The 22,121-nt window shown below is 42.6% G+C and overlaps 1 protein-coding gene across 8 annotated transcripts in view; it reads left to right on the top strand.

Annotated features, from left to right (window-relative positions):
• Positions 1-22,121, top strand: part of TCF12 (transcription factor 12) — a 762,188-nt gene that overhangs the window by 218,060 nt on the left and 522,007 nt on the right. For all 8 annotated transcript variants that reach the window (XM_030189018.1, XM_030188990.1, XM_030189004.1 and 5 more), the window contains one exon: positions 1,761-1,834. In XM_030189018.1, coding sequence (XP_030044878.1) covers positions 1,761-1,834 — 74 coding nt within the window. The remainder of the gene's footprint in view (positions 1-1,760; positions 1,835-22,121) is intronic.

Below are 22,121 nucleotides of genomic sequence, written 5' to 3'. Positions count from 1 at the left end.
AAAGTCCATTAGCGCCGTACTAGCGCCAAATATTCAGAGGCCTGCAGTGTGGGAACTAATGAGCGTTCAGGTGAACAACGCAAGTAGCATGCTCCTTTTCGGTAGAGCATATGCCGTGAGCCCTCCTGGTGCCTCATCCATCTGAACCTCGGCTGCCACAGCGACAACTTGTCACCTTCCCCTCTCTCCTGCTCCCTCCTGCTGTTCCTCTTTCCCTATTACGCCTCTAATTACTGTATTTTGTAATATTGTTATTTAATAGTCTATTGTACGCCACATTGAGCCTGTCCATGGGTGGGAATAATGTGGGATATAAATGCCATAAATAAATAAATAAATGAATAAATGTAGTTAAGCTTGTGTTAATGAGGTCATTTACAAAATTGGTCATCGGTCTCGGTCATAAAACATATAGGGACAGGCTCATGTATACGCTGGAAGAGAGGCGGGAGAGAGGGGATATGATAGAGATGTTTAAATACCTCACTGGTGTTGTTCACCTGCAAGCTCGTTAGTCGCATGTCTCAATTTCCATACATTTTTAAAATTACTTTTTCCTCTTTAAAAGAATGGAGTTTGATCTAATAGAATTCATTAAAACCTCATTTTTTTTTGTTTCTAACGAGTTTAGTCATGTTTTTCTAGAGGCAGCCACATATTTTACAAAATGCTCTCCTGAACCTTTTGTAAAATAACTGTCTGAATGCTCTCCAGAGCTTTTTGTAAAATATCTATAAACCTGGATATGCCGGCATGTTAGAGTGAGTGGGAACTTTGATTTTGATAAATCTACATGTGCTGAAAGAATGGCATGTCCGGGAGCTTAAAACATGTATGTGCTGATTTTGCAACATACACATGTACTTGATGGTGTTTACAGAAATATGTGGTGGATTTTAAAAACCTGCATGTATAAAAAGAACAAATTAAGGAGAGGAGTGAAAAAACTCTTTTTCTCAGTTTTTGAGGTGTTGGTAGACACCATTTAAATTTGTGCTACTGAATCACTAGTGGAAACCCCGAGTCCAGGTAGCCAGCACTTACTTGTATGTGCCTCAAAACATAACTTCTTAAGATATACATATGTTTCCATGGGAAGTATGTGACTACATTTTGGCACACCCAAACCACACCTACTTGAAATCTCTGCATTCTCACTATCTAGACGTGGAAATAGTGGCATGAATATTCAATTTACTTGTGCAAATGCCACTATTTCCACGTGTAGGCGTTTCTAAAATGATCTCCTATAGGTATGTATTGGGTCCTTTCTACTTAGCTAGACCTATGATGATTTCTACTTGTAACTAGAAACATATGTTTGTTGAGGAGGGTAGGTTTGGGGATGGAGACCTGTCTTTTCCAGCTGATTATAGTTGATGAGTTGACCACAGCAGAGTTTTAAGTTGATTAATTAATTCTCTTTCTAAATTCCTTTCCTATAATGAGATTAATTGGGTATTGGCACATTCCAAACTTTGCTGTAATAATTCATTCATAAATCTGAACTGTTTTAGAAAACACATCACACTGTATGTCATGATAATTATTTCAGCAGTATTTCAGGTACCTTATTAGCCTCTGTTGTGCACCTTTAGAGAAAAATATGGATTGACATCTGCAATTGCACCACTGGGATACAAGCTAAAATCCAATCACTTAAGGGTGTACAGCTTTAAAATAAATTTACAAGATGGCAGACTGTCTCTATTGATATATTTATGTATTATTAAAACTTGATGGATTTTTTTCATTGTTAGGTATGGATGAACGACCAGGTGCTACCTCTTGGGGAACAAGTGGTGAACTGAGTCCCTCATATGAAACATCAAGGGTAAGTTTGGTGAACAATTGGGAATAGGAGTCATTTGAAAATTGGAGACAAACTCAAGAAAAATTTTTTAATTAATTGAGAACAAACCTCCTAAAGCTACACTAATATGTTGGCTGAAGCACTGTGCTCTAGAAATGTATCAAATGAGGCTTGCGGAAATTCTGTTTCACAATATGCACTAAACTGGTTGCAAGTAGGACTTTCTTATTGGACCATCTCAAACTATTTCAGAGAGGACTTTTATCCTCAATTTCTTTGTTGTTCTTAAAGTACGGTATGCAGATTAAAATTACCGTAAGGATTAGAGACTTAAGTATATGTATTGTTAAATAACGTCTGGTTTTTAAAAGAGAAAGAATGTAATCAGATGTATTATTTCTAACTAATATTGGACAATAAGTATGTTTTCAATAAAAAGATTTGACTATACACCGTATTGGCCTTGAAGAAGCCAACCAGATGATCAATGTGGAATAATGAATTAGACGAGTAATATCTGGGGATAATCAGGTTAATACCATTTTTTTTCTGTTTATTGTTTAATTGATCTTATCTTGCTTCACTCTCCCTATTTAGTGGTCTAAGGAAGAGAATAGAATTACCTGACTGAAATAATCCCTATATATTACTTTCTCTGTATTTCCGGCAAGTTGTTTTATCGCTTGTAAAAATTTAAATGGTTATAAATAAAAAAAATTAAAAAAAATTACCTTAAGGATGCAAAGATAGTTTCATGATCAGATTTAAATAAGTAAGCTTTTTTTTTTTATTTTTTTTAACTATTACCAAACCCGTCTCACCTTTTCTTTGTAAATAGGTTTTTTTAAATACCACACAGGCAATATTATAAATCTGCTTTCTGCTAAAATGACTTTTTTTTATTCCAGGTCATGTGCAATGACACCCTAATATTAGAGGACCCCAAAGTTAAACTTTATATTGAAGTTCGCATGTTTCTACAACTTTATGACTCAACATAGCCAGCTTCAATTCTAAATTAGACATTTTGGTTAGCAAATATGAAATTGATTGTGGGAATCACAAAGGTTTTTCCAGTTGAGGGTGGTCTGACATTTAAAGATGAATTACAGCAATTCGGTTGTTTATGAGGTGGATCCAGGACTGAAAATCTAAGAATGGTTGAGCTTGAAATGGAATATTGAATCAGTTTGCTTCAGAAAGATATACCTAACTTCAGCAGTTACACTAAGTGGAAGGAGGGGAAAGGGAATGGCACTTATATACTGTCTTTCTGTGGGTTTTCCAACTACATTCAAAGCGGTTTACATATTATATACAGGTACTTATTTGTACCTGGGACAATGGAGGGTTAAGTGACTTGCCCAGAGTCACAAGGAGCTGCAGTGTGAATTGAACCCAGTTCTCCAGGATCAGAGTCCGCTGCACTAACCACTAGGCTACTCCTCCACTCCTTATAGTGCTGGTCTTCTCTTGTTTGTTGTTAGTCCATGAAAATTTTATATAGTATTGAGCCTGGATTTATTGAGTCACCCTGGCTGCAGCCCATAGGCCAAATGTGGCCCACCATTTAATTTTTTGCAGCTCGCAAGAACATGGGAAGTATACTCAGAAAATGTCATTAACTAGTGTTTTGGCGATTTTTAAATACTTTATTTTGGAACTATTTTTAGAATAGCCACTCTAGCAGTTTGTTCTCATCATTTTTAGTTACATTTTTATTTATTTATTTATCACAGGTCTATGGAGCTTGGTACATTTCCAGTTCTGGCATTATGTAATGTTGCAGCCCACTAGGGATAGTACTGACATACTTGAAGTCTTGTTTGTATAAAGATTGCCCAACTCTGGTTTAGTAGGACAGATTTTAAGTTGAATAAATGTTTTTGGTTTAAAAATGATACAGTGGCTTCTTTATAATCTGCATGCACTAAATATTAAATATATTATTAGCTTGTCTTTATGTTGTGTGCTACAGGTGTTTATCAGTGTTACCTGTGTATCCTTTAAACGCAGACCAGCTTATAATCGAAAGACAATAACGCCTATATTGCGACCTAAATCGGGAGATAGGCGTTTATCTCCCAAAAACGTATAACGCGGTATAATTGAAAGCCGAACTTGGACGTTTTCAACTGCACTCCATCGCGGAAGCGTACAAAGTTGACGGGGGCGTGTCGGAGGCATGGTGAAGGCGGGACTGGGGCGTGGTTATCACTCGAACAGAGATGGGCGCCTTTCGCCGATAATTGAAAAAAAGTATGCGTTTGTAGCTAGAATTTAGGGCACTTTTCCTGGACCCTGTTTTTTCACGAATAAGACCCCAAAAAGTGCCCTAAATGACCAGATTACCACCGGAGGGAATCAGGGATGACCTCCCCTGACTCTCCCAGTGGTCACTAACCCCCTCCCACCACAAAAAATGATGTTTCACAACTTTTTATTTTCACCCTCAAATGTCATACCCACCTCCCTGGCAACAGTATGCAGGTCCCTGGAGCAGTTGTTAGGGAGTGCAGTGGACTTCAGGCAGGTGGACCCTGGCCCATCCCCCCCTACCTGTTACAATTGTGCTGCTTAATGCTTAGTCGTCCAACCCCCCCAAACCCACTGTACCCACATGTAGGTGCCCCCCTTCACCCCTTAGGGCTATAGTAATGGTGTAGACTTGTGGGCAGTGGGTTTTGAGGGGGATTTGGGGGGCTCAACACACAAAGGAAGGGTGCTATGCACCTGGGAGCTCTTTTACCTTTTTTTTGTTTTTGTAAAAGTGCCCCCTAGGGTGCCCGGTTGGTGTCCTGGCATGTGAGGGGGACCAGTGCACTACGAATCCTGGCCCCTCCCACGAACAAATGCCTTGGATTTATTCGTTTTTGAGCTGGGCGCTTTCATTTTCCATTATCACTGAAAAACAAAAACGCCCAGCTCACAAATTGTCGAATTAAACATGGACGTCTATTTTTTTCGAAAATACGGTTCGGTCCGCCCCTTCACGGACCCGTTCTCGGAGATAAATGCCCATGGAGATAGATGTTTTCGTTCAATTATGCCCCTCAGAGTTTACCAGAGCAATCAGTTAGATGCTTTTAGCTCAAAGCAACCCTTCAGGATGGAATACCTAAAAAGTCGGAGGAAATGGACAGGGACTTAATTGAAGACATCCGCAAGATAGCTAGGAAAGGGGAAGTACTACTGATAGGTGACTTCAATATGCTGGATGTTGATTGGGGTGTCCCGGCTGCGGGGTCGTCTAGAAGCAAAGAGATCTTAGAGTCCCTACAGGAAGACTTGTTCCAGCAGTGGGTAATGGAACCGACGCGGGATGGAGCTGTTCTGGACCTGGTGCTTAGACTGGAGAGTACGTTTCTGACGTCAAGGTGGCAGACCATTTGGCAGCTAGTGATCATTGTATGGTATGGTTCAATATTAAAACAGAAGAGAGGGCTCATTCGAGATTGAAGGTACTGGATTTCAAAGGAACTAACTTTGCCGAGATGGGGAAATTTCTCTTGGAACAGCGGGATGGAAACAGCTGAAGGATGTAGAACAGCAATGGACAAGACTGAAAGTAGCTACAGTGGTGGAAATAAGTATTTGATCCCTTGCTGATTTTGTAAGTTTGCCCACTGACAAAGACATGAGCAGCCCATAATTGAAGGGTAGGTTATTGGTAACAGTGAGAGATAGCACATCACAAATTAAATCCGGAAAATCACATTGTGGAAAGTATATGAATTTATTTGCATTCTGCAGAGGGAAATAAGTATTTGATCCCCCACCAACCAGTAAGAGATCTGGCCCCTACAGACCAGGTAGATGCTCCAAATCAACTCGTTACCTGCATGACAGACAGCTGTTGGCAATGGTCACCTGTATGAAAGACACCTGTCCACAGACTCAGTGAATCAGTCAGACTCTAACCTCTACAAAATGGCCAAGAGCAAGGAGCTGTCTAAGGATGTCAGGGACAAGATCATACACCTGCACAAGGCTGGAATGGGCTATAAAACCATCAGTAAGACGCTGGGCGAGAAGGAGACAACTGTTGGTTCCATAGTAAGAAAATGGAAGAAGTACAAAATGACTGTCAATCGACAAAGATCTGGGGCTCCACGCAAAATCTCACCTCGTGGGGTATCCTTGATCATGAGGAAGGTTAGAAATCAGCCTACAACTACAAGGGGGGAACTTGTCAATGATCTCAAGGCAGCTGGGACCACTGTCACCACGAAAACCATTGGTAACACATTACGACATAACGGATTGCAATCCTGCAGTGCCCGCAAGGTCCCCCTGCTCCGGAAGGCACATGTGACGGCCCGTCTGAAGTTTGCCAGTGAACACCTGGATGATGCCGAGAGTGATTGGGAGAAGGTGCTGTGGTCAGATGAGACAAAAATTGAGCTCTTTGGCATGAACTCAACTCGCCGTGTTTGGAGGAAGAGAAATGCTGCCTATGACCCAAAGAACACCGTCCCCACTGTCAAGCATGGAGGTGGAAATGTTATGTTTTGGGGGTGTTTCTCTGCTAAGGGCACAGGACTACTTCACCGCATCAATGGGAGAATGGATGGGGCCATGTACCGTACAATTCTGAGTGACAACCTCCTTCCCTCCGCCAGGGCCTTAAAAATGGGGCGTGGCTGGGTCTTCCAGCACGACAATGACCCAAAACATACAGCCAAGGCAACAAAGGAGTGGCTCAGGAAGAAGCACATTAGGGTCATGGAGTGGCCTAGCCAGTCACCAGACCTTAATCCCATTGAAAACTTATGGAGGGAGCTGAAGCTGCGAGTTGCCAAGCGACAGCCCAGAACTCTTAATGATTTAGAGATGATCTGCAAAGAGGAGTGGACCAAAATTCCTCCTGACATGTGTGCAAACCTCATCATCAACTACAGAAGACGTCTGACCGCTGTGCTTGCCAACAAGGGTTTTGCCACCAAGTATTAGGTCTTGTTTGCCAGAGGGAATAAATACTTATTTCCCTCTGCAGAATGCAAATAAATTCATATACTTTCCACAATGTGATTTTCCGGATTTAATTTGTGATGTGCTATCTCTCACTGTTACCAATAACCTACCCTTCAATTATGGGCTGCTCATGTCTTTGTCAGTGGGCAAACTTACAAAATCAGCAAGGGATCAAATACTTATTTCCACCACTGTATATTAAAGGCAACTAACCTTTATGTTAGAAAATTACATAAAAGTAAGAGGAAAAGAAAGCCTCTCTGGTACTCGAATGTAGTAGCTGAAAAGATAAGGGTAAGGAGGCTAGCCTTTGCACGTTATAAGATGACTCAGAAAGATGAAGACAAGAGAGAATACCTAAATAAGTGAAGAGAAGCTAGAAAAGGGAAAGTGCGGGGTACAAATGTAATAAATAATAAAGCGAAGCGGCAAATGGAGGAAAAGATAGCTAATTACGGTAAAATTGGGGGATAAGACCTTTTTTAGATATGTAAGTGACAAGAGGAAGTGCCATAATAGCATTGTGAGGCTCAAAGTTGAGGGAGAGAAATATGTGGAAGATGATAAGGATAAAGCTGAGCTGCTTAACAATTATTTTAGCTCTGTGTTCACGAATGAACGACCGTGGGTAGGGCTGCAGAAAACAAAGGGTAAAGGGGATTGGTGTATGGTAGACCAAGATCTGTTTACGGAGGACTGTGTTCAGCTTGCCAAGCTAAAAGTAGACAGAGCGATGGGGCCTGATGGTATACACCCGAGGCTGCTTAAGGAACTCGGAGAAATTCTGTCGGCTCCGCTGACGGACCTCTTCGATGCTTCCTTAGAAACTGGAGTGGTCCCGTTGGACTGTAGAAGACGGATGTGGTTTCTTTGCACAAGAGTGGAAGTAAGGAGGAGTTTGGGAATTACAGATCTGTCAGTCTGACCTAGGTGGTGAGTAAGCTAATGGAAACGCTTCTAAAGAGGAGGATTGTGAGATTTCTTTAACTAAATGGAATGCGGGACCCGAGGCAGTATGGCTTCACTAGTGGCAGGTCGTGTGAGACAAATCTGACTGTCTTCTTCGACTGGGTGACCAAACAGTTGGATGTGGGAGGGGCGCTTGATGTGGTATACTTGGATTTCAGCAAAGCCTTTGACACGTTTCCGCACAGGCGACTGATAAATAAATTGAGTGCCCTCGGTATGGGACCTAGAGTAACTGATTGGGTAAAAAATTGGTTGAATGGTAGGTGACAGTGGGTAGTGGTAAATTGAGCTTGCTCTGAAGAAAAAGATGTCGTCAGTGGAGTACCGCAGGGATCGATCCTAGGGCTGGCTTTTTTTAACGTCTTTGTGAGTGATATTGCGGAAGGGCTGTCTGGTAAGGTTTGTCTCTTTGCAGATGATACTAAACTCTGCAACAGGGTGGACACCCTGGAGGGTGTGAATGATATGAGGAAGGACCTAGCAAAGCTGGAGGAATGGACCGATATTTGGCAACTAAGGTTTAATCCCAAAAAATGCAGGGTCATGCACTTGGGTTGCAAAAATCCGAGGGAACAGTATAGGGGGTGAAGTTCTTCAGTGTACGAAGGAAGAACGGGACTTGGGGGTGATTGTGTCTGATGACCTTAAAGCTTTTAAACAGGTAGAAAAAGTGATGGTCAAAGCCAGAAGGATGCTTGGGTGCATAAAGAGAGGCATGACCAGCAGGAAAAAGGAGGTGATAGTGCAGTTGTATAAGTCTCTAGTGAGGCCCCATTTGGAGTACTGCGTGCAGTTCTGGAGACTGCACCTACGGAAAGATATAAACAGGATGGAGTCGATCCAGAGGGTGGATACAAAATTAGTAAGCGGTCTTGAATGCAAAAATTATAGGGACAGGCTTATTTTTTTTAAATTATTTTTATTAAAGTCAATACAAGTCAACACAGTACCTATCCTCTTATTGTACATTGTTCCTCAACATGTATACGCTGCAAGAGAGGAGGGAGAGACGAGACATGATAGAAATGTTTAAATATCTCAAGGGCATTTATCTACAGGAAGAGAGCCTTTTTCAAATGAAGGAGAGCTCTGGAATGAGGGGGCATATTGCAAAGTTAAGAAGGAATAGGCTTAGGAGTAACCTAAGGAAGTACTGTTTCACAGAAAGGGTGATGGAGATGTGGAATGGCCTCCCAGTGGAGGTGGTGGAGTCTAGGACTGTTCCAGAATTTAAAAAGGCATGGGATAAGTATGTGGGATCACTTAGGAACAGGTAGAAGTAGGGGTTACAGAGGATGGGCAGACTGGATGGGTCATATGGGTCATATGGCCTTTATCTGCCGTCATGTTTCTATGTTTCTATGTTATGTTCACGGTTTCTACAAGAGTGTGGTTATCAATAGAAATCAAACAAAATAAAACATGGAAAAGAAAATAAGATGATACCTTTTTTATTGGACATAACTTAATACATTTCTTGATTAGCTTTCGAAGGTTGCCCTTCTTCGTCAGATCGGAAATAAGCAAATGTGCTAGCTGACAGTGTATATAAGTGAAAACATTCAAGCATTACTATGGGGTGGGGTGATCAACAGAGACATACAGCTTTATGGTTTATTATGGGCTAGGAAGCTGTATGTCTCTGTTGATCACCCCACCCCACCCCTCACCTATCCACACCCATCCTGTTAGAATATCAATGATATGCTTTGATGTCCCCATGCATACCTCCTACCCATCCCCATCCTCCCACCCTGTCAGACTGTCATAGTAATGCTTGAATGTTTTATTTTGTTTGATTTCTATTGATAACCTTAAGAGTGGACTAACACGGCTACCACACTCCTCTACAAGAGTGTGGAAAAGCACTGAATAACTTTGGACTCTTTCTTTGCATTATATTGGGAGATTTGTTTGCTTTTTGAGCATTTGTGGTGGTCTCCCATTCTCCTGTCTTTTGTTGGTAAAATGTAATGACAGATTGATTATAGATAACATCTAGGGACATGGAGGCATATTTTCAAAGCAGTTAGACTTACAAAGTTACATAACCTATAGAAGTTTGTAAATCTAAGTGCTTTGAAAATGAGCCCCGTAGTAAGTTTGTCTTTACATATTGTGATGTGAAAGAGTCAAACAAGTAATTGACTTTATCTGACCCAATAATTTTCATATTTGTCCGTATGACTTCCGTGAAATTCTCTAGACTCCCCAGGAACCATTCACTTTGTCACTAGAAGATGATATGTCCTTTACTTCATCACACTTGTGACACAGATTTGTGCTATAAACTCTATAAAGACTTGTACACTATTACACTTTGGGGATTGTAAAACAAAATTATATTGAAAAATCTCATACTTTTAGAACATAGTAATAGGTAATCCCTTCCTTGTACTCTACCACTCATCTAAAATCAGCCACAAAGACTTTGTAAAGATAATTGCTTCCACTGTTCTATTCCCTAAACACATTGCTGGAAACCCAGACAGGCAACATTGAGTTAAGCTCACTGTATCCCCTTCTAATACCCATGCATAGAATATTGAATCCACTATTCATAATAATATCATCGATTAGTAGCCCCTTATTAGTTAAATGAGCTTTCAACAAGCAAACCAGTACTATAGAAGCATCTCCTCATTCATATTCAGTAATTCTATAGTGCATTAATAGGATGTTCTGCAAGCTCACAGTCTTAGGTTTCTTCTTCTTCTTCCTACAATACTTAGTAAAACCCCCTTTTATGATGTACAAAACCATCAAAAGGCTACTTAAAACATATCTGCTATCAACAAACCATAGATTATTGCAGAAAAATGGCACATTTCAAGGGGGGTGGGATTTGGGATTTGATATACTGCTTTTCTGTGGTTGCAATCAAAGCAGTTTGCATTATATATGCTGGTACTTATTTTGTACCTAGAGCAATGGAGCTGCAGTGGGAATCAAACCTGGCTCTCAGGCTGCTGCACTAACCACTAGGCCAGTGGTTCCCAAACCTGGTTCTAGAGGCACCGCAGCCAGTCAGGTTTTCAGGATATCCACATTGACTATTCATGAGAAAGATTTGCATGCAGTGGAGGCAGTGCATGCAGATCTCTCTCATGAATATTCATTGTGGGTATCCTGGAAACCTGACTGGCTGGGGTGCCTCCAGGACCAGGTTCGGGAACCAGTGCGCTAGGCTACTCCACTCAGAAGGCCTTATCGATGTAGAATGTGAAGCCAGCATAGCATAAGCAACAAGAAACACGGATGCATAATCTTAATAAAAGAATTGAACAGCTGGACTGGCATGGTACCTTTCTGGTTTTCCACTCCCTGGTTCAGCTAGAGAGGCTGCACTGCGGTCATTGTTCACAGCCCCCAGTTATTGAATCCTAGTCATTGCTGAGAGGGACACACAGTGGCCATATTTTGGATGCTCATGCATTCAGGGCTCCTAAGGGAGTGATCTGCATGGTTACTGGCTAAGAACATGCATGCAGTGTTTGGGCTAGGTAAATTTAGGAAGGAGGTAACCTGAGTATCTTCAAAATAAGTGTATTTTCTTCCCTGTTAGAAGAGCAGGATATGGGAATAAGCTCATTAGATTGAAGAAACAGTTTGATAGTTTGGGCAGGCTGATTAGTAGTTTTTTTTAAAAATTGCAGATTGTTCAAAGAACACACTTCTGTCCCTAGCCCTAGAAGATATGTAGATTAAAGCAAAATATTGCAGAAGATCTCAGAAAAATGCACTGTGTTGATTCATCTCCTCCTATTCCAGTTTGCCAGCTGGGATTAGTGAATTACTGTAGCACATAAAGGGCAATTCTGTAACCACGCGCTCACATTTATGCACCCCTTGCACATGTAAACGTACAATATACCAGTACTTTTGCAGGTGAGTGTAGAGAATACTGTAAACTAGGTGCACCTTTGCTGCATTTAGCCTGCAGTTTGGCCTGGTCTACTGTATAGCTGGTGTAACTGCAAGTGCCTGCATTTTTGGTGTGCCAATGTTGGGTTATGCTAGTATACTATATTGGAATGCTGTTAGCGCTCACCATGTGATACTGGAACACTTAAAAGGAGGTGCTACTTATAGAATTGTCCCCTTACTAACACACAGACCATAGAAACAGACTTGTTAGGTTCTTACATAACAGATGCCACGGGAGGAGGAAAGGTAACACTTTGGTCTCAGCCCCCTTTCTAAAATGAGTCATCTCCCTTGCTGTGGCTGGTAGAGATCCTCAAGCCCCATCAGCTGAAGACCTCCGGTCTGGAGGCCAGAACTTTCCAAGCACTGCTGCTGGCAGCAGTGCCCCTGAGCTGCTGCCACTGCTGTTCCACCACAGTCAGCCCCCCCCCCCCCATTTGCAAATCGAGCATAAAGGGAAAGGGGATGGGGCTTAATATATTGCTTCTCTGTGGTTGTATATTATATACAGGTACTTATTTTGTACCTGGGGCAATGAAGGGTTAATTAAGGGACTTGTCCAAAGTCACAAGGATCTGTAGTAGGAGTTGAAGCCAAAAGTTCCCCAAGTTTTTGGGCCACTTCACTAACCATTATGCTGAAAGAGGGGGTGCCTGGGCCCCTCCACTTTCGGCTCAGCCCCACCTCCAAAATTAGCCCCTTGCTGTGGCTAGCAGAGATCCTCAAGCCCCACCAATTGAAGACCTCTGGTCTGGTGGCCAGAACTTTCCAAGCTCTGCAGCCAGCGGCAGTGTCCCTGAACTGCTGCTGCTACTGTGCCACCACAGCCGCCCCCTACCCCCGTACAAACAAAGCATGTGGGAGTGGTGGCAGCAGCTCAGGTTTTCTCTCTCCCCCTCCCCCTCCCAGGTTCTCTCTCTCTCTCCCTCCCATTACTTTCCTCCCCCTCCACTCAGGTTCTTTCTCCCTCCTCCATCCCTCCACCCAGGTTCTCTCTCCCCGCCTCTCTCTCCTCCTCTCCCAGTGTTCTCTCTCTCTCACTCCCCCTCCCTCCAGGTTCTCTGTCTCTCTCTCTTCCCCCTCCACCCAGGTTCTCTCCCTCCCCCAGGTTCTCTCTCTCTCTCTCCTCTTCTTTCCTTCCCCAAGGTTCTTTCACCCCCTTCCCCATGTTCTCTCTCCCCCCTTCCCCATGTTCTCTCCCCCCCTTCCCCATGTTCTCTCTCCCCCAAGTTCTCCCTCCCCCTCGCTCCCTCAGTCACACTGCAGTTCTACTTTTTATCCAGTTTGGAAAAGAAGAGATTGCTTTCTAATTAATTGAAGTCCTTTTACTCTTTAATTTATATATTGTAAGCTAATGTTTTAATTCTATCTGCAAGTGTGTGTCCTAGATATTTGATGCTATTATTATGACAGACGCACAATTTCTTTTGTGCTGTGCTTTTGTCATATTGGTATTTTTATTATGTGATTTGTTTTTGGTAGTTTTCTTATTCGGTTTTGGAAGCTTAGTAACCCAATGTTCTTGTTATAAATAATTAATACAGTTTGTAGTAATGGCTACCCCACTCCTGCAGGTGGTTATAAAGTGGGAAAAAAATAAATGTGGTCTGAGACTATATTTCAGTAAGGTTTTTCACCCCCATCCCCGTATTTGAAACTGGAACCTACAAGCATTTAGTGGCATGGATAGACAGGTGGATAAACTGATACAGAAGATGAAGGTAATTAAACTCTGGAATTCGTTGCCAGAGAATGTGGTAAAGATGGTTAGCTTAGCGGGGTTTAAAAAAAGGTCTGGATGGCTTCCTAAAGGAAAATTCCATAGACCATTGTTAAATTGACTTGGGGAACATCCACTGCTTATTTCTGGGATACTAAAATATACTGGTAGGAGAAGATCAATCAGAGTATTCGCAATCAGCAACCAGGTGGAGTCTCATCTCTTTTGCACGAATATTCACATCACTCCCTTGGTGACTCTTTTACCGTGCATAGGTTTTAATCATCGACTTAAACCACCTCCACCCTGATATTGTGAAATCTTAAACTTAACGTACCCACAATTACAAACTTATGTGAATATATATCAAATGTATCAAATATACTAAAGACACTTAGCTTCTGGAGCGATTAAAACTCCCTAATTCAGACTCAGTGTGTAGAGGCCCCGACAGTGCCTGTTTCGCTGTGCTTCTTCTGGGGGAACCCACACAATATTAGCCTGGTAAAATAAATCATAAAATATATACAGTGTCAATCTCATGTTGCCATTGCAAATCCTATACAAATAACTATTGTGGACTTACTGAATCGTGTCTTGACACAGTCCTTAAGTTGTTCACACAAAATGGCGCCTCTGCTCTCTTTCAAATCTGTTTGTTACCGGAAATTGTTATACTCTGTTTCCGTAAGGAAACATGAAGTGTTCACATAAAGCTACCCCATTGCAGCATAGTGTTGAGACCTTCGGGTTCCACCGTATTTAACCGATGTATCCAAAAGGTCTCGCGCTGCAACAATTTCCTGTTAAAATCTCCCCCTCTAATAGCTGGGTCCACACATTCAATCACTTTACATTTGAGATCTTCAAAACTGTGACTCTTGGCCACACAATGTTGGACTAAAGGAGCGCCAAAGGTCTCAACACTATGCTGCAATGGGGTAGCTTTATGTGAACACTTCATGTTTCCTTACGGAAACAGAGTATAACAATTTCCGGTAACAAACAGATTTGAAAGAGAGCAGAGGCGCCATTTTGTGTGAACAACTTAAGGACTGTGTCAAGACACGATTCAGTAAGTCCACAATAGTTATTTGTATAGGATTTGCAATGGCAACATGAGATTGACACTGTATATATTTTATGATTTATTTTACCAGGCTAATATTGTGTGGGTTCCCCCAGAAGAAGCACAGCGAAACAGGCACTGTCGGGGCCTCTACACACTGAGTCTGAATTATGGAGTTTTAATCGCTCCAGAAGCTAAGTGTCTTTAGTATATTTGATACATTTGATATATATTCACATAAGTTTGTAATTGTGGGTACGTTAAGTTTAAGATTTCACAATATCAGGGTGGAGGTGGTTTAAGTCGATGATTAAAACCTATGCACGGTAAAAGAGTCACCAAGGGAGTGATGTGAATATTCGTGCAAAAGAGATGAGACTCCACCTGGTTGCTGATTGCGAATACTCTGATTGATCTTCTCCTACCAGTATATTTTAGTAGCCTAACTTCATTAGGAGTTATCTAAGCCATTTAGGTTTTTTTATTTCTGAGATAAACAGCATAAAATGTATTGAGCTTTTTTGGGATTTTGCCAGGTATTTGTGACCTGGATTTGCCACTGTTGGAAACAGGATGCTGTGCTTCATGGACCTTTGGTCTGTCCCAGTGTGGCAATACTTAAAGTATCTCCAAGAAATGACATTGTCCTAATCTCCCCTCCCACACTAGCACCACATGTACCCTGGTCACATGAAGAAATATCATAAGGCAAAAATGTAAAGGCTTAAAACTGTAAACCTCCTGTAGACCAGTATTTTCTAGTTATATTTTCTTTTCACTTTTATTTGTAGTATAACATTTTTATTGATAATAAAAATTGCTGCAATACAAACACAAGTAACTTATATAAACAAACTCAGCATTACCAAAGATAACTGCATAAATGTAACTTAGCAGCATAAACATCAGTCAGTAACAAAAGAAAAATGCTATTAACCCTGTTTATCCCCCCATCCCCTCCACCATTAGAGGGCATGTGGAACTATAAAAATGGATCCCACTAAATGGAATCATAGAAACGGAACCCAAAGTGTGTGTGGGAGAGGGGGCTGGTGAACTTTCTTTTCGTTTTAATTCATTACTTCAGTCAGAAATCCTTTAGTAACAGGATGTCTTTTACTGCCTCTGAGTAACTGTGGAACCACTGGTTCATATTTTGAGATTTTAGTGTGTAGTTGTAAGTCCTCTTCATCTTATTTGTTTCTGTCTCTTTATGGTGTGCTCAGTTAAATAATTTACTGATTAATTCCTATTCCATTGAACATTTCCATTGCATATATGACCTTTAAGATCGTAAAATGGTTACATGAAGTACTCATTTAAGTTGATGATTGTGTTTGCTTTCAAAGCTGTAGATATGTAGATAATTTGGTTATTTTATGTGTACAGTGAGCCCCTATTAAAGTTCCCTTTGAGTTTAAAATGCATTCTGTTCGTGTTTGACATTTATAAGTAAAGGTCAATGAGCAGGCCATTGGGAATGGGAAAGGTTGGTGGATTCTTGGAATGCTCTTCTGGAGGAGGTGATGGAGACAAAAATGGTAATGGAATTTAAAAAGCACAGAACAAACTTGGAATAGACACAGAAGATTTCAAGAGGCAAGGTGAAGGAAGTGAAGCACTGGTATAATCTGCGTAAAGCGGCAGTTACAGCCCAGTTACAGCCCAAACCAACAAAATAACATGGAGGGGGGGGGGGCGGGGCGGAATTGTCAACGATAGCAATTAGTTTCTTATATAGGACCATCTTTGGAAAATGGTGACTAACGTAGCTGGTCCAAAAAGTTGAGAATGGATGATTTTTTTCATGTCATAAGTCCATAAGCAGTCTTAAAAAGTTACTTGGTGGAACTTATGTAAGTTTTTAAAATTTTCATGTAAAAGGATGGGGGTTTGGACTGTTGTATTACAAATTGTTTGCTCAAACAGTAAGGGCTCTTAACCAGAGGTTACAAAGGTGACACCCTCTGGAACACAGTATGTTAGCCTTGAATCTGGCCAGTAGATGTTGCCGTTGAACAATGCTATGACTTCCCCAACCCCCATCCAGGGGCTATGAATGCAGTATGCTCAGCTGACCTAGGAACTACAGTCAAGACCCTGGAATCCAACCCAAGCCTTCCACACAGCAGCATCTATCGAGTGGGCCAGCCCTTATATTGCGCTGCTTAGATTTTACAAGCACAGTACACTACAATTGCTTGACCTCGAATCAGTTAAAAATTTAAGGCCATTTCCCCTTATTCCAAGCTTATATTTTCAGGTGCCTAGTGATCGTGTGATCAGTCCAGATGTGCTGTTTGCCTGTGCGACCTTCTGTTGGCTCAAAATCCATTGGATTTGGGAAGCACGGGTACTATGCCATCGATCCATGAGACTCCCTGCTATTTCTAGTGCATGTTTTTTATGTGTACCTCAAGGGATACCTGACTTCTTCATATATAAAATGCATACGTGCTAGTAGGTATTCATGCATGTATATATGTGTGTGTATTTATATATATAAATTTCCCAGTTCAGTTGTGTTGCAATTGAAGCATTTTGACTTAAATTGTCCCCACTCCTTCCTCCACAGGATCCATATCAATTGGAAATTTGAAACCGTAAATATGCAAAACTTCTATAGTGTCCCTCTAGACCGGCCCAGAAAGTGACTGATGGGTTGCACACACCTTCCAGCAGGTGGAGACTGAGAATTCTGACTCTCATGAGTGCCAATAAGAACCCTGACTAGCCAGAGAAAAATTCAGTATTATCAGTCTCCAGCAGGTGGAAGCTGGTGGGCCCTTTAGTCTATTCCCTTTTTTTCTTGCTGCTCTTTGGCTTTCTTCTTAAAAAAAAAAAAGTGTTTAGTCTTTGCATTTTCTCTTTTCTAATGTGCACCGGTGTTCCTGTTAGCAGTGAGAGACTGAGGCCCGCAGGGTTACACCCGGGTCCCTACCCCCCAAGCTCCCACAGTATTATTCTTAGTGCAGACCCTAGTTAGTTTTAGCCATAAAATACTGCACTAACCTCGACACCTTCATGGGAAGGGAGTTCAGGGGTCTTGGGAGAGACAGAGATGTGGGTACTTCCTTTCAATCCCTTGCGCATTCCTTCCCAATGAAGGTCTCCGGGCCCATCCTCTAATTCCTATGGGAGCTCGCTTAGCTCTGTTTTATTGGAGGTGGGTTCAGATTACCTCAGATCAGTGGGTTCTCAAGGTTATTCGCAACAGGTACACCTTAGAGTTTGTGTGGCAGCTGCCAGATACTTTCTTGAAGTCTCCCTATCGTTCTCGTGTCAAGGTGGGAATGGTCAGAAATACCCTAGAGCAGTGATGGTGAACCTTTCAGAGACCGAGTGCCCAAACAGCGACCCAAAATCTAATTATTTATCGCAAAGTGCCAACAGGGCAATTTAACCTGAATAACAGGTGCTGGTACTCATTATGGGCGGGGTCACCACATATGACTCCACCCCTATGATTGCCACACCCCTTACACCAGCCATGGCGCATATAAACAGACATCATTGAAAATATTATACTAGTATAGGAGAAAAAAATAACATGATTTTTTTTCATTATAAATCATTTCTGTAAGCTGTTACAGCTCCAGTATACCCAGTGCAAAATAAGACAGCAGATGTAAATTCTCACATTGGACATATTCCAAACACTAAAATGAAAATAAAATGATTTTTTTCTACCTTTGTTGTCTGGTGATTTTTCTATCCATATTGGTCCTAGTCTCTGATTCTGCTGCTGTTTATCTATTCTCTTAACTCCATTTCCAGGGCTTCCTTTCCATTTATTTCTTTACTTTCCTCCTTTCTTCTTCATTTCTTGCCCTCCATCCATGTCCAGCAACCCTCCTCTCCCCTCCAGCCACCCATGTCCAGCCGCCCTCCCCTCCAGCCGCCCTCCTCTCCCCCTGCCCTCCCCTCCAGCCACCCATGTCCAGCCGCCCTCCTAGCACCAGGCAGGCATCCCTCCCACCAAGCACCAGGCCTCCCTCCCTCCCACCCAGCACCCAGCATCAGGCCTCCCACCCAGCATCAAGCACCAGGCCTCCCTCCCTCCCTCGCACTCAGCATCAGGCCTCCCTCCCACCCAGCATCAGGCCTCCCTCCCTCCCTCCCTCCCACCCACCCAGCACCAGGCCTTACTCCCACCCAGCATCATGCCTCCTTCCCACCAAGCTGCCCTCCCTCCCTCCCTCCGAGCACCAGGGTCCCCCCTCCTCCGAAATTTAAAAGGCATACCTGGTCGGGGTTAAGGCGGCGTCGGCAGTGGCAGTGAAAAGTGTGTTGTTTGCTCGGCACGCCTTTGGCCTTCCCTTCTGTCTCTCAAGCTCTGGTCCCGCCCTCATTTCCTGTTTCTGCAAGGGCGGGACCAGAGCTTGAGAGACAGAAGGGAAGGCCAAATGCATGCCGAGCAAACAACACACTTTTCGCTCCCGCTGTCGACGCCGCCTTAACCCCGACCATGTATGCCTTTTAAATTTCAAAGGAGGGGGGCCCTGGTGCTTGGAGGGAGGGAGGGCGAGCGGGCGGCCTGGTGCTCGGTGGGAGGGCAGGCGGATGGACCAGCGACGGCGCGCGTGCCAACAGAGAGGGCTCTGCATGCCCTCTCTGGCACGCGTGCCATAGGTTCGCCATCACTGCCCTAGAGAGACTTCTCGAATTACAGGCAGTCTGTCTGTTTGCACCCTCAGAGATCAGAACAGGTTGCTATTCCATTTACTTTGTAATCCTGAAGAAAGAAGTGTCCTTCCGACTGAATTTTGATCTCAAAGTGGTCAACCAGAAGCTCAGGGTCGCCAGTTTTCATTTGGAAACTCTTCGCTTGGTCATAGTGTCGTTCAGTCAGGAGAGTTTTTAATGGCTCTAGACTTAACAGAGGCCTATCTTCACATCGCGATTCGGCTGTTCCACTAGCGGTTTCTTCGCTTTGCAGTTTTGGGGCAAGCATTATCAGTTTTGTGTTCTGCCTTTCGGCCTCACTATGGCTCCCTTATACCTTCACGAAGGTCATGGTGGTGGTGGCAGCGGCTCTCAGAAAAGAGGGCATTCTAGTTCATCCTTATCTAGATGATTGGTTGATCAGAGCAAAGTCATATCAGGAGAGTGTGCAGGCCAGTTTCTGGGTGGTAAACCCTCTCAAGAGTCACTTTGTGAACTATCTCGGAGTTTCAATCGATAGTCTGCAAGGGCGAGTGTTTGTTTCTTCCACAGAACAGAATTGTCAAACTTCAGGATCAGATTCATACTCTCCTGTGCAAACCGGTGCCATGTGCGAGAGATTATCTTCAGGTCCTAGGATCCATGGCAGCAAAGATAGAGGTAGTTCCTTGAGCAAGAGCACACATGAGTCCTTTACAGAAATCCCTCTTGTCCCGTTGGTGTCTGCAGACGGATTCTCTGAATGTCAGACTGCTGCGCAGAACTCTGGAGTGGGGGAGGCTTTGGACAGAAAATCTGACCAAGGGAGTTCCTTTGGATCCGCCTTAGTAGATAATAGTTAATTTTAGGGAAGGTGACCAGAGTTGTCCTGCTAAATTCTGTGCTCCCAAGAATGCCTCTGAATCTGGCCTTTTAGAAGCATCTAAATTTTGTCATGTCATTAAGTTGGCTGGCCAAAATTTAACCTGTTGGTGAGGAACAGGGAAATTTTAAAATTAAAGATTTGTCTTGGGAACTCCCAAAGATACCTGGGAGAGTTGTCTGAGCGTGAACCCTAGACTTTTCAACCTCAGTTGAGATTGGTGGAGACCTGCTTGAGAACATTTTCTTGCTGTGTTTCCATATTAGAGAAATTATTAGTGGGAATTTTATGGAAAGAAGACAGTTATGAATTCTTTAAAATAGCAACTAAGGGATTTCTTTGTGCACCTGCTTTTAATTGATAACATTAGTTTGGTGTTGTTGGGAGCTGTTGGCTTTTATCGTTACGATGGGTGAAAACATGGGATGAGATGATCCAGAGTAGTTTCTCATTGGTCCTAAATTTTTCCTTTTTTCTTTAATCTTAAAATATATCATTAACAACTACTACTCATTGCTTAAATATCATTTAAATATTTTCAAATTCAACAAAACATTGTCTTGAAATAGTGAAAAAAAACGTATTTCAGTTATGGGATCCGCAACCAATGTGGGCCATGTTTTGCCAAGGGCTGCCTCAGGGTTTGCCCCCTGCTACATAAATATGTCAAATGCATTTCAGTGAGCATTCTCCCTTAAGAATTAATATTCTTAATCATACGATTGCGCCACTACCTTTCTGTCAGTTGCACTCATTTCTTAGCTTGATTGCTCCAAGCAAAAAAACAGTACAAAGGGCCTTAAAAAAGAGAGCCACAGTTCTTTAATTGTAAACTTTTATTAAACAGGTTTAGAAGAGGACCCAACATGGGCCGTGTTTCGGCGCAACGCGCCTGCGTCAGGGGTCTGCATAAAATACAGACACGTAATACATTAAAATGTGCATCACAATAGAAGAATAATAGATATATAAAACGATATAAGATATATTCAAATAGGAACCCATGACAAATATATAATAAAATAAAAATTGCACTCATCCAAACATCCGTATATGTCTGCCCAGCGGGGCTAGTGCTGGGCAGACATATACGGTCTGTGCCGGGGCTGGTGGTTGGGAGGCGGGACTAGTGCTGGGCAGACTTATACGGTCTGTGCCAGGGCTGGTGGTTGGGCGGCGGGGATAGTGCTGGGCAGACTTATACGGTCTGTGCCAGAGCTGGTGGTTGGGAGGCGGGGATAGGGCTGGCCAGACTTATACGGTCTGTGCACTGAAGAGGACAGTACAAATAAAAAAGTAGCACATATGAATTTATCTTCTTGGGCAGACTGGATGGACCGTGCAGGTCTTTTTCTGCCGTCATCTACTATGTTACTATGTTACTATGTAATAAGTGTACATTCAGGTTAGTAGTATATAAAGAAAGGGGAGAAATATATATAAAACATATATATAAAAACCTATATATAAGAAATTGCTGCCAGAGATGGATATTTTGGAAAAATACGTGACATGTAAAATACATATGCTAGAGTTATATAAAAAGCATATTTAAAAAGTTGCATACACAAGAGCCTAACATGGTCCAGTCAAGGTGTGAGATAATATTTCCACAAACTCACTGAATAGAAAGCATATTGGTCAACAAAATAAGATGCCTTTAATTATGAACCATTGATCGTGTAAGTGCAGACAATTAATGTAAACAGTGTGTTATAATCAAACTTAAAAACTTACCACTATGATAATGAGGAGGGTTTTGTAGATTAACTCAGCATAGATAATACTTGTAAACAGGGATATAGCTACGTGGGGGCATGGGCCCCCACAGATTAGGCCCTGGCCCCCTCTACATTTGATCCCCCCCCCAGCTGCCGACCCCCCGCCTGCCCCGCCGCCGCATCAGGTACCTTGTTTGCTGGCGGGAGTCCCCAACCCCCGCCAGCCGAAGAGTCTTCTTCAGTGCCGGTCGACTCCGGCGCCTTTGTTGTGTGATAGTCTGTTTCTGATGCCTTACATCCTGCACGGGGCTACATACAGGACATGCACAGTGCAGGATGTCAGGAGTTCGAAACAGATCATCACACAGCGAAGGCGCCAGAGTCGACCAGCGCTGAAGAAG

The sequence above is a fragment of the Microcaecilia unicolor genome, chromosome 1 (assembly GCF_901765095.1).
Source record: "Microcaecilia unicolor chromosome 1, aMicUni1.1, whole genome shotgun sequence".
Classification (NCBI taxonomy): Eukaryota; Metazoa; Chordata; class Amphibia; order Gymnophiona; family Siphonopidae; genus Microcaecilia; species Microcaecilia unicolor.
This window is presented reverse-complemented; position numbering and strand designations above follow the sequence as displayed.